Consider the following 11739-nt stretch of genomic DNA (forward strand, 5'->3'; position numbering starts at 1 on the left):
GGGGGCTGGCCGTCACCGGCGGGCTGGGGGAGAGCAGCTGAGAGCTGCGTCAGGGCTTCGATGGCTATGGCGGTCTGCAGGCTGATATTCTTCTCCTTGGCGATGGTCAGCGCGCTTTGGGAAAAGGGGAGGCCGTCGGGCGGGCACGGCTCGGCGGTCTCAGGCACCGGCTGGGGGTCGATAGCACCTTCCTGGGGGGGCGGCGGGGGGTTGGCGGTGGCGCAGGGCCGCGGTGATGCCGGCTCTTCGCCGAGAGCCGTCTTGATCTTCTGCTCCAGCCATTCCAGGTAGTCAGGGCACTCAGGACCATCGCAGTTGCAGTTGGGGGGCTTCACGCCGTGCTTGGCCAAAGCCAGGGCAGCCTTGAGGGCATGCAGGTCCTCCCCTCGTGGCACGCCGTCTGCCGCACTCAGCCCACCCCGGCTCATCTCCGAATCGAACTTCTCGTACAGCAGCGACGGTGAACCCGGGGGTGGCAGCCGGTAGGAAGAAACAGCTTCGGCCACCGCTGAGAAGGCCACCAGGTTCCTGACGTCTTCCAGGTGGGCTTTACCGGCGGCAGGCGGCTGGCCCGGCGACCAGCCGCTCGGCTCCATCAGCGCAGTGCCCCCCGCCTCCGGCCGGCCCCCATTTGCCAGGCTGAGCCCACTGCCCTCATTCAGCCGCCTTTCTTCGACATAATTAATTGGCCCTTCTTCCATTTGGCTTCTGCTGGGTCCATCAACCGGGTCGCCCGCCGAACCTGTCTGCGAGGAGGGAGAGAGGAGAGACGTGAGCATCCCCTGCCACGACCCACGTGCCATCATCCCACGCCCTATCTTCTCCCTCTTTTTTTCTTTTATTCCCCCTTTCCCCATCTCTTTTTCTGACCCGGCTGATGAAGACGCGGATGAGCCGCGCGAAAAAATAATCGCCGCCGGCAAAACCAGGCGGCTTTTGCCCGGCTGCGTAAGGAGCAGCTCGGCTCATAAGGCGGCCGGTTTCCACTGCGCTGGCCCCGCGCCGCCCACGTCCCCACCCCGCCACCCGCTTTCGAAATTGCTCACAGGACGGTTCGGGATTTCCATCACCCGCTGAGGGCGAGACCCGCCGAGGTGGGACGGGGAGGGCGTCCCTGGCTCTAGCGACACGGTTTGCACCGGCGAAGGAAGCGGCACGGGGAGAAAAGGGGGGTTTTTTTGGACCCATGCCCAAAGCAAACATCCTGGCCGGGAGCAGCCGTCCTTCGCCGGGGGCCGCGGCACGGCAGGAAGCCGCCGAGTTGGCTACGCCGGTGCCAGGGGCGGCGCGGGGATGCTTTCACCTCGAATAACCCGGCGTCTGTATCAACACGGCTGGCCAGGGCCCCCCGGCAACGCCGAGCTACAGCACCAGCGTCCAGAAAACCGGCCGTGTGCCAAGAAGAGACCAAAAACCATTAGAGACGTCCATGCCGACGTGAGGTGGCGGCACCCAGGGAGACCGTCACCCCGGCGTCTGGGCTTGCGCGCCCCAGTTAAGACCCTCCAAGGGATTTTGCCAGGGATAGGGGGGTCCTTCTGCGCTCTGCGGCTCTCTCCCCCCTCGGCGGCGGGGATTTTAGTGCTCCAGCAGCCGGGGGTGCCGGGCGCTGGCAGGGTAGTTAGCAGTTTGCTGACAACCGGGGGGAGCTTCCTGCAAGCTAAAAATACAGCAAAGTTCACTGGAAAAAAATATGACAAAGCAAGCAAAGGCTGTGGTCAGAGCTTCCTGCCTCTGGACGGTGCCGGTACCGGCTGGTGGGAAGGATCCGCAGCCCAGACTAGCCAGGAGACCCCAAGTTACGGCTTGTGTGACCGCGCGCGGCTGTTGGCGGTGGAGCCGCGTTTAACCCTTCAGCCACCGACCCCATGGCTTCGGCACGGGCGTCCTTCAGGGTGAGAGGGTGAGCAAAGGTGCACGCTTGAGCGCGGGTGGTTTCTACACCGGAGATAAGCACACTGCTGACTGTGGCGAAACCCTGGCAAAACCAAGGAGGAACCACTCCCAGCACGATTATATCCCCAAAATCCCCCCCCTCCCCGGGTTGGGGGGAAACTCCCAAGGGAACACAGCACCGGTACAAATCACCGTGGCCCCACTCCGGCACAGGGCTCACCCCGATGCTGCCGCAGCTTTATAGGGGCTCCGGCTTCGGTCCCTTCGCAGCATCCCCGGAGCCAAGCAATGGAGCTGCCAGCGATGGGACCGGTCCATCAGGTCTGGGGAGCGAGGGCTTCGCTGCCGGTTTGTGCCGTGTGCCGGCGAAACAGCAGCTTGGGCAGGGTGGGGACAACACGCCGCCTCCGCTCTCCTTTGCAAACCGAGGAAGAAACAGCCTCGCCCGTCCTTCCTACGCCGTCATCTTCCTCCTCCTCCCCAGCCAAAAGGGTTTTTCCCAAGCAGCACATGGTGGCAGGCAGAAAAATGCCCTGAGCCCCCCCCTGAGACCTTGGGGGGACACACTCATGCCCTGAAGGGTCCCCACCATTGCGGTGGTGACACCAGCCTGGAGAAACGATGACAAACCTGTTTTGCCTTGGGTGGGGAGCAGACGCTGGCCCCAAGGATCTACCCGGGGGCAGGGAACCTGCTGGGTAATGGCAGGGGAAGCCCCAAAAAACAGCCGCCGGGCCAGGGTGGCACCTTGGGCTGCTCCATCCCATAAACCAGGTTATCGACCCAGGCTGGGAATGCAGGAAAATAGTTCACCCTGCAAACACAAGGCAGGAGTGAGCATCCCCCCAGCTCCCAAAGGGTTAATCCGAAAGCCACAACCTTCCCCAAATGGGGGGGGGGCGGGTGGGAAATAGGTAGAGAGAGAGATATATATATAAAATATAATTATTTTTTTCCTGGCTGTCTCATCCAGCTCCTTTTGTTCCTGGCCCTGCAGGCCGGGAGATGGAAAGACCTTGCGGCTTCTCCCCAAAAATTAATCCCCCTCCCCATCCCAACTCACTCCGGCAGCATCCGCAGAAATCCCTCCATTGCTGCCGTGGGCACCTATTCCTCCACGCCTCGGCCCGTTTTCCCCGGAAAAAGCACTGCCTGCCCAAACCTCCTTCCATTCGCCCCGGAAAAGAATAAAAGCTGGGGAGGGGGGGAGGGAAATAAATTAAAATAAAGAGAAAACCAAGCGTTTCAGTTTGGGTTAGCTTGGCTGCTCGATTCCTGCACAGTCCCTTCTGCATCCTCCAGGTGCTATAAAAGGGGAAAAGTCCCCCTGAGGATAAAAACATTTATTTTTTTAATCTGTTTTTCCTCTTCTTTTTTTTTTTTTTTTTCCCCCCATTTTAAATGCCGTAAACAGAGGGAAGGAAAGGAAAAAAAAAAAAAAATAACCACACACGCAGAGCCCGGCTTGGAGGGTTTCCAGCCTGGGCTGCGCTCCCTGGGAATAGTCCGGAGCCGTTTATAACCCGGCGAGTGCCGGGGGGGAGCCCCGGCGGGGGCACGGTGCCGGATTCGGGTACGGCTCTGGCCGGACGGCACTTACGTGTGCGGGGTGGGAGGCGAAGCCAGAGGCGATGGCGGGACCGTTCGGCGAGGAAAGACGAAACGAGTTGTTCAAGCCTCAGCCGCCCCGGCCCTCCCCGCCCCCTGCAAAACCAGCTGGAGGAGCCATTAGCCCCGGCGCTGCGCGCACGTAGGGACGGACGGACGGACGGCGGAGGGCCCCACGCTGGCCCCCACAGCTCGTGGGCGCTGGCCGGGCCCCGAAAGGCGCCTTGACACCCCGCGGGGGGACACGGGGGGGACCCCGGTCCCGCGAGCCGGCGGGGAGGGATGGCCGCAGCTCCGCCGGCTACGGCGGGGAACAGCAGCCCCCGCCAGCGGTGGCCCTATAGATCCCACTGCCCTACAGCTCCTGCTGCCCTATAGATACACTGACCCATAGACCCGGCAACCTGCATGTTCAGCAATCTCACCTATCTAACAACCCTGTATATCCAGCGATCCTACGTAACCAGCAACCTGTATGTCCAGCAATCTTATATATTCAACAGCCCCATATAGCCAGCAACCCTATCTATCAAGCAGCCCTATATAATCAGCAACCTTACACATCCAGCAACCTTACATATCCAGCAGCCCTGTATAATCAGCAATCTTATACATCCAGCAACCTCCGTATCCAGTAGCCCTATATATCCAGCAACTCGTTATATCCAGCAACATATATATTCTGCAATCTCATATATCCAGCAGACCTATATATCCAGCAACCCTAAACACTCAGCAACCCTAAATACCCAAATCCCATATACCCAGCAACCCATACATCCAACAACCCTATATGTCTACATATCCAGCAACTCTACACATCCAGCAATCTATACATCCAGCAACCCTACATAAGCAGCGATCTTATACATCCAGCAACCTGCATATCCAGTAACCCTATATATCCAGCAGCTTATTGTATCCAGCAACTTATATATTCCTCAATCCCGTATCTCTAGCAACCCTAAACACCCAGCAACCCTAAATACACAGTCCACTATATCCAGCAACCCTACATATCCAGTGACCTATACCTCCAACAATCCTATATGGCCAGCAGTCTATATATCCTGCAGTCTATATCTCTATATTTCAAATTATTACTTTCAACCTCCCCGCTGGGCTGTACGAAAAACAAATTAAACCCATCCAAAGCCAACAGGGGAACAGGTTTTTAAATCCCTCGTCCTCCAAAAACACCCGCTCCCCCCTGCCGGGAGCCCCAAAATTGCCCCGTATACATATTTTGGGGTTTTATTAAATCCCTTGGCAGGAGCCAAACGGCTCAGCTGCAGAGAACAGAGCAACTCGGTGCACGCAAAGCAGCTTGGAAGACGCCGCTTGGTGTCGTCCCGCTACAAAAAATGCTCAATTTTTATTAAAAGTGGAGAATTTGGGAGCCGGAGGAGAGCGGAGGAAGGCCGGACTGTACCAGCGGGGATGCCGAGCCTTTCCTGGTGGCATCTGGGCGGCAGAGGGGGGACACGCAATGCCGTGCGCCGGGGCTGCGGCGAGGGCACAGCGGGGTGTTTGGGAGGTCAGCGGGTGCCGCTGCCAGCCAGCGGCACGGGCCGGCCAAGAGGCAGGAGGCAGCTTGGCTGCCGGCCCCGCACCGCGCCGGTGGAGCCCGGCCAGCCCCGGCACTCAGCTTGTGGTTTTCCTCCTCTGGCAACAGCCCCGGGGATCCTCCACCGGGACGGCGGGTTGGGGGGCACCGCGGAGGGGGGGTAAGTACCGAGCATGCCTGAGTGCAGGAGACCCTACAATAACAAACCGCGCGGCCGGTGCCACCAAAGGGCTTTGCCAGGGAAGGAAAAGCTGCCGAAATCACGCACACGTCCGCCCGGGGATTGATGCTCCTGGGGGGCACCGCTTCGCCTCGACGGACCCCGAGAGACGGAAAAAACCCCCTCCCGGTCCCAAACCACCGCCACTGACCCCAGGTACCGGCAGGGGTGATGCCGGAGAGGAGCTGAACGGCGCAGGTGCCCTAAACCCAAGCTCAACGCCCCTGAAAACGGAAAATAAAGGAAAACCGGGAAACCCGAGCGCCGAGCCGGACTCACGATAGCCCCCGGCTCCCCTCCGGCTCCCCCCCGGCCGGGGTACCCACCGCGCCGGCTCGCGGTCCCGCTGCCTCCCGGCGCCGCGGGCGGCCGCGGCTGCCTCTCCCGCCTTGTTTTCCAAGCTGTTTCCATGGCCCCGGCTGACCCCGGCGCTGGGTCTGAGCTGCTCACTCCTGTCCTCATTTAGCCCGGAGAAAAGCCGGAATAGCGCCGATGCCGAGGGAGCTGAGCTGATTTACGCCACGGGAAGCCCGGCTCTTGCTTTACACGAGCCCCGGGAGCACTTTCAGGGACCCCCGTAGCCATAACCCCTCTCCGCACAGCGCTAGGGCGATTATTTCACCCCCTTTTCCTTCTCTCTGGAGTACGACGAGGCAGTTGAACACGATATAGTCCCGCTCTCAGCTTCTGCACTGGCATCCCGCCAGCGCCGGGAGCTTCCAAGGGAGATGGGGGATTTTTTTCCAGGTGGAAAAAAATGTGTTCCCATCTCCATCCTCCTCGTTTCCTCCAGGAAAAGGGTTTCTCCCTTTTGGAGGGGCCGCAGCAGGGATGCTCTGGGAGGGAATGCTCCGGATTGGGATGCTCAGGGTACAGATACTCGGAGCAGGGATGCTCAGGGTAGGAATGCTTGGGGTGGGGATGCTTGGGATCGGGATGCTTGGGGCGGGAGTGCTCAGGCAAGAGATGCTCGGAATAGGGATGCTCCAGGCAGGAATGCTCAGGGAAGGGATGCTCAGGGTAGGGATGCTCAGAGCAGGGCTGTTCGGAGCAGGGATGCTTGGCACTGGGGACAGGCGAGCGATGTCCCAGTGGATGCTCCCACTGGAGCAGCTTTTGGGAAGCAAGCTGCCGCAGCCAAGCCACAGCGTGCGTTCCCACTACGGCGTGCCTTCCCACCGCGGCGTGGAGCCGAGCCGGGAGACGCCAGTTGGCGCGGGCAGGGGGAAAGGCTTGGCACAGCGCAGAGCCGCGTCAGGCTCCCAGCTCCGGCCGGGCAGGGAGGGAGCTGAGCTCTTGAAAGGGAAAAGGAGGAGGGGAAAAAAAAAAAAAAAAGCGGCGTTATTTTTGTTTCTTGGAGAGGTTTTTTTCCTCAAACACAGCTGGCTCCTCTCGTGCCGGCGCTCGGCTACCAGATTGGCGCCGGGGCCGGCTGGGCAAAGCCAAATTGTCGGCTGGTGGGCAGCAGCGGCTCAGTGGGGAGCTGTGTCTGCTCTGTCCCTGGAGAAGCGGAAGGAAGGAGGGAATGGGGAGAAAGGGGAAGGGGAGGGAGGGGAAGAAGGGGAAGAAGGAAGGGGAAGAAGGAAGGGGAAGAAGGAAGGGGAAGAAGGAAGGGGAAGAAAGGGAAGAAGGGGAAGAAGGGGAAGAAGGGGAAGAAGGGGAAGAAGGGCAAGGGGGTGGGGAGGAAGGGGACAGGGTCAGGGAGGAAGGGGTCAGGAAGGAAAAAGGACCCATCTGGGAGGGAAGAAGGAAGGGGGAAGCACGTGGGCTGTAGGAGAAAGGCCTGGGGCCTCGCCTCGCCTCTCGCCCAGCCCAGCAGTGTTTGCCGTCCCACCCCAGCCGCCCCCACGGGGCTGGGCCGGATTTCGCAGCCGTGCTGCCGGCGTCCCCCACGGGACCAGGCTCGGTCCCCTCCTGGCCCCTTCAGCCCCACCAACCCCCCCACCGGAGACATTTCCACCCCGCCAATTCCTTTGCATTGCAAATCAGGTGGAGAAAGCCAATTTGGGGGGAGCGAGGAGGAAAGCCACCTCACACCCATGCACTAACCAAACCGCACCCCCATTTTCAAGGTTTTGCCTCCCCCGGTTTGAGCAGAGGGGAGTCCCTGCACCCTCTTGGCCCCCATGGGTGCTCAGCTCCCCTCCAGCCCATCCCCGTCCCATCATACCTGGGGGATGCTGCAGTGTGTCCCCCCTCCCCGGGACGTGGGGGCTCCTCACACCGCCGCCGTGCCACACAGCCCGACCTTTTGGAGGAGGAGGAGGAGAACCGTGCGCGCCACCGCCCTCCTGCCCGACAAGCACGGACAAGTCGGCGGTGCGATGGCCGGCGGGCAGGAGCCGGGAGATGAGTGGGAGCCCAGCCCTGCCCCGTCTGGGAGCAGGGAAAACGCCAGCTCTGCCAAACCCAGAGCTGGTTTCACCGCCACGACCCGTCCCCAGTGTGGAAAAGCATCTCACGGCGGGTGGGAAACGCGACCCCTCTGGATGAAATCCCTTTTCCAAAGCTGGAGGAAGACGCACGGCGTGGAAAACATGTGCCGGTGGCACGGACGCTGGCTCAGCACCAGCAAAACCATTTTGCAGCACGCTGTACAAAAACCCCTGCTTTTTCTTCACCAAAATTTAAAGCTCCCCCCCTGTCCCGGCTGCCTCCCCGGGGGCTGGTGCTGCTGACTCAGCGCCGGCGCTGCTGAGTCACCGCAGCCACCTCAGCCCCGACGCCAACCGGCTCCGGCGATGAGCTCAGCCGCGGGGGCTTCGGCACATCCACGCTCACCGGCAGCCGCGGCACCGGCAGCACCGGGCCCTGGGGAGCCGCATGACGAGACTTTTGCCAGCACCTCTGCCTACATTTTGGGGTCTCACCAGCTTTTTCCCCCCTGAAACCTCACCCGTCCCCAAAACCGCACCAATCAGCGTCGCCTTGAATCCAAGGCTACCGAAACGCAGTCGCCGGCTGGGCGAGGAAGCCGGCAGCGTTTCAACTCTCCCACCCGCCAACTGGTGCCACAGTCCTCTCCGAAAACACCCCATCATGGGCCACCGCGAGCCAGGATGGCAGCCACGGTCACCATCCGCATCCTCCCCATCTCGCTCGCCAAAAGAGGAATGGGAATGACAAAAAAAGGGGGAAAAAAAAAAAAAATCTAATTTTGATTTTCTTTCCCCCCGCTGGGGTCATCAGTGCCGAGGGGGATGTGCCGACGCCGCCTCCGGCTTCCCCGGCCCGGTGACGGGGTTGATGACTCACGGGGAAGGAGGGGGGGAAGCGGCGCGTGCACGGGGCCGTCATGTTTGTAAACCTAAAAAAAGCCATGTGCGGGCAGGCAGCGTGCTCCGGCCGGCAGCACCGGCTGCCAGCGGCTGCAGGCGAGGAGCACGGGGACAGGCAAGGGACAAGCAGCGGCTGCCTTCATGGCACCATCCCAACCGGGGAAGGCTCGGCGAGGCGTCCGGCACGGGTGGGAGAAGTCAGCCCCGCTGCAAGGGCTTGTGTTGTGATGGCTTTAATTGGCGTGGCTTTATGTGCAAGGGCTTTAATTGCAATGGCTTTAAGTGCAAGGGCTTTAATTGCAAGGGCTTTAAGTGCAAGGGCTTTAAATGCAACGGTGTTAAGTGCAACGGCGCTAAATGCAATGGCATTAGATGCAACGGCGTTAAGTGCAACGGCTTTAATTGCAACACCAACAGGGGTTTCTAAGAGGCTCAGGGTCTTTAAAGCCCCTCGCCCGGTTGCTGCTCATCCCCCTTCTGCACCCCATCGCCTTCCAGCACAGTGTTTGCAACGGGCCGCAGCGCCCGGGATGCTCCTCCATCCTTTTCCGCCAGGCTGGGAAGTGGGGGGCTGTGGTGACAGGGGCCGTGCCACCAGCAGCCACCAGCTCTGCGGTGACGAACCCTCCAGCTATTACACAGCATCCCCCGGCCTCCGCGCTGACGACTGCAGCAATTACAACTTGCTCCAATCCATTTTTCATACAGCATTTTCAGGGCTCGAGGTGGTTCAGGGTTTTTTTTTCCCCTCATTTGGCTGCGATGGAAATTGCAGGCTCGGGAGCTCGTGGTCCCCAGCTCCCCCGTTTGACAGCAAAATCTCATTTAATCAAAAGATGCGGCGACTGGATGTGCAGAAGCACTTCTCTCTTTTTTTTTTTTTCCCCTTAAGAACTGCCATTTTAGCTGTAGCAAACAAACACGCCGCATTGTCCCCGCGACACGACTCCCTCCGACAACCCAGCAGAACCCTGCCTGCAAAATCCCTGCCGCCTGCACGCTGCCAGCCCTGTCCCGCCACCACCGAGCATCCCGGCTCACGGGGAAAGGAGGTTTCGGCCCTGGGAGAGAGGATAAAATTGGGGTTGAGCTCGGTTTGCGGGCCTGGCAGCGGCGTGGCGGGCAGATGTGGAGCGGGGACGGAGCCGATCGCAGCTGTTTCACCTCCAGCCTCTTCCCATTTCATTTCATCTCCCCTTGGATGCCGGCCCGGGGAGGGGGGGGGGTTAAAAAAAAAGCTCTTTCATCCTCAAAAATGGTCTGGCACCCTCTTGCACCGAGCTCAAAGCAGCAAGATTAAAGAGCTGGCAGAGGAGGGGAGAGGGGGGACCGGTCCCCAGGAGGGCTGGGTTTGGGGTACATCGCTCTCATCCCAGCCCGCATCCCGAGCCACGGTGGGGACAGCGAGGGGACAGGGACAGCGGGCTTCGGCACTGGCCCCTTCATTGCCATCCCACCAGAAAGGCTCCCTGCGCGCACGTGGAGCGAGGGACACGGCGGGGACCCCGGCACGCGCGGGCAGGGAACGGGAACCCCATTGCCATAGGAACGGGGCCCGGGGACGCTGGCACATGCAGGCAGGGGACCGAGGACCCCAATGTCATAGGGATGGGGACTAGGGACCCCGACGCTGCAGAAACAAGGAGCAGGGACCCCACCATGCGCAGGCAGGGGACGAGGGACACCATTGCCATAGGGATGGGGACGCTGGCACACACACGCAGGGGACCAAGGACCCTGACACAGCGGGGATGGGGACCGGGGAACTCCGGCACACATAGGCAGGGGGTCAGGACCCCCAATGCTATGGGGACAGGGACACACAATGCCATAGGGCCTGGGGACCCTGGCACACATAGAGAGGGGACTGAGGACCCGATGCCACATGGATGGGGACCAGAGACCCCAGCACACACAGGCAGGGGACCAGGGATCCTGATGCTGCAGGGATGGGGATGGGAGACCCTGGCACATGCAGGCAGGAATCCGAATATCCTGACACCATGGGGACAGGGACTGGGGACCCCAGCACATGCAGGCAGGGGACTGGGGACCTCAGCGCCATGGGCACAGCTCACTCCCAGCACGCCAGCACGCCTGAGGACACCCCAGGAAAGGCTTTTTGGGACGCAAACCTGCAGCACAACTGCACATCCCAGAGGCGCCGCACCACTGCTTCACCGACCCCGTCCCCAGTGGGACCAGCAAAACCCCCACCAGGAAAGGCCAGAGCACGGGGAGGGGGACATTTTGCTTTCCCAAGGTTCCATCGGCTCCTCCTCCGAGCCACCTCTCCCCTTAATTACCTGCGATAAAGAGTCCAGGTCGGTAATCCGAAAAACAAACCTCGTCACAGCTAATTAGGTGCCAAAGGCCAAGAGCAGGGCTCGTTTATGGGGCCACCGTAACAACCCGTGAGGACTCTGCTCCGGTGCTGCCCATCCCTCCCCAGCATGATGCAACCTCGGGGCTGCACCGGCGCTTGCCGCATCCCGGCACCCCGCGGTACCCGGCACCCCAGCACCTGTGACAGGGTCTTTTTTTTTTTTTTTTTTGGCAAAGCATCCGCGGATCTGGAGGCGGCTCCGGCATCGGTGGGCAGGCGGCTGCACGCGCCGGCGCATCCCGGGTGCGAGATCTGAAGCATCCCCATCCCTCGAAAACACGTGGTGCCAAAGCCGCTCACCGCGGACTCAAAACTTCGGGGCGGCCACACGTTTCGGCACGCTCTCCCCGGCTTCGGGGACGTCCCCCGGTGCCACCAGCATCCGCAGCCAGTCGGATCGTACCCGCCGCCAAACCACACCGCTCTTGGCACCGGGATAACCCAAATCGCTGCCACGGCTGGCGGACAAGACCCCTCCAACAAGGACAAACCGCTTTTTCTCCCCACCTCCATCCTACCCCCCGTTATTCCCGGCATGACGAAAAGCGGGGGGGGGGGCCGACCCCGCCGGACCCCCGCGTCCTCGTCACAACGAGGGATGACAGCTGCCAGCGGACGCGTTACGTCAGGGTGACGTCACGCCACGGGGAGCCTCATCGCCCTTGTTAGCATCACCCCGCCGTACCTCTGAGCTCAGCACATTTAGGGGATGGAGGGGAGAGGATTAATAAAAATAATAATTTTTTTTAAAAAAAAATGCCGAAAGAGCAATGAGGTAATAAGG

The 11739-nt window shown here is 60.8% G+C and overlaps 1 protein-coding gene across 1 annotated transcript in view; it reads right to left on the minus strand.

Annotated features, from left to right (window-relative positions):
• TET3 (tet methylcytosine dioxygenase 3) overlaps positions 1–969 on the minus strand; it is a 10407-nt gene extending 9438 nt beyond the window's left edge. The window contains exons 1-2 of the mRNA XM_010563028.1: positions 871–969; positions 21–746 (exon numbers count right to left, since the gene is read on the minus strand). Coding sequence (XP_010561330.1) covers positions 21–746; positions 871–969 — 825 coding nt within the window. The remainder of the gene's footprint in view (positions 1–20; positions 747–870) is intronic.
• Between the last annotated feature and the right edge of the window lie 10770 nt (positions 970–11739).

The sequence above is a fragment of the Haliaeetus leucocephalus genome, unplaced genomic scaffold (genome assembly GCF_000737465.1).
Source record: "Haliaeetus leucocephalus isolate CR32 unplaced genomic scaffold, Haliaeetus_leucocephalus-4.0 Scaffold162, whole genome shotgun sequence".
NCBI lineage: Eukaryota > Metazoa > Chordata > Aves > Accipitriformes > Accipitridae > Haliaeetus > Haliaeetus leucocephalus.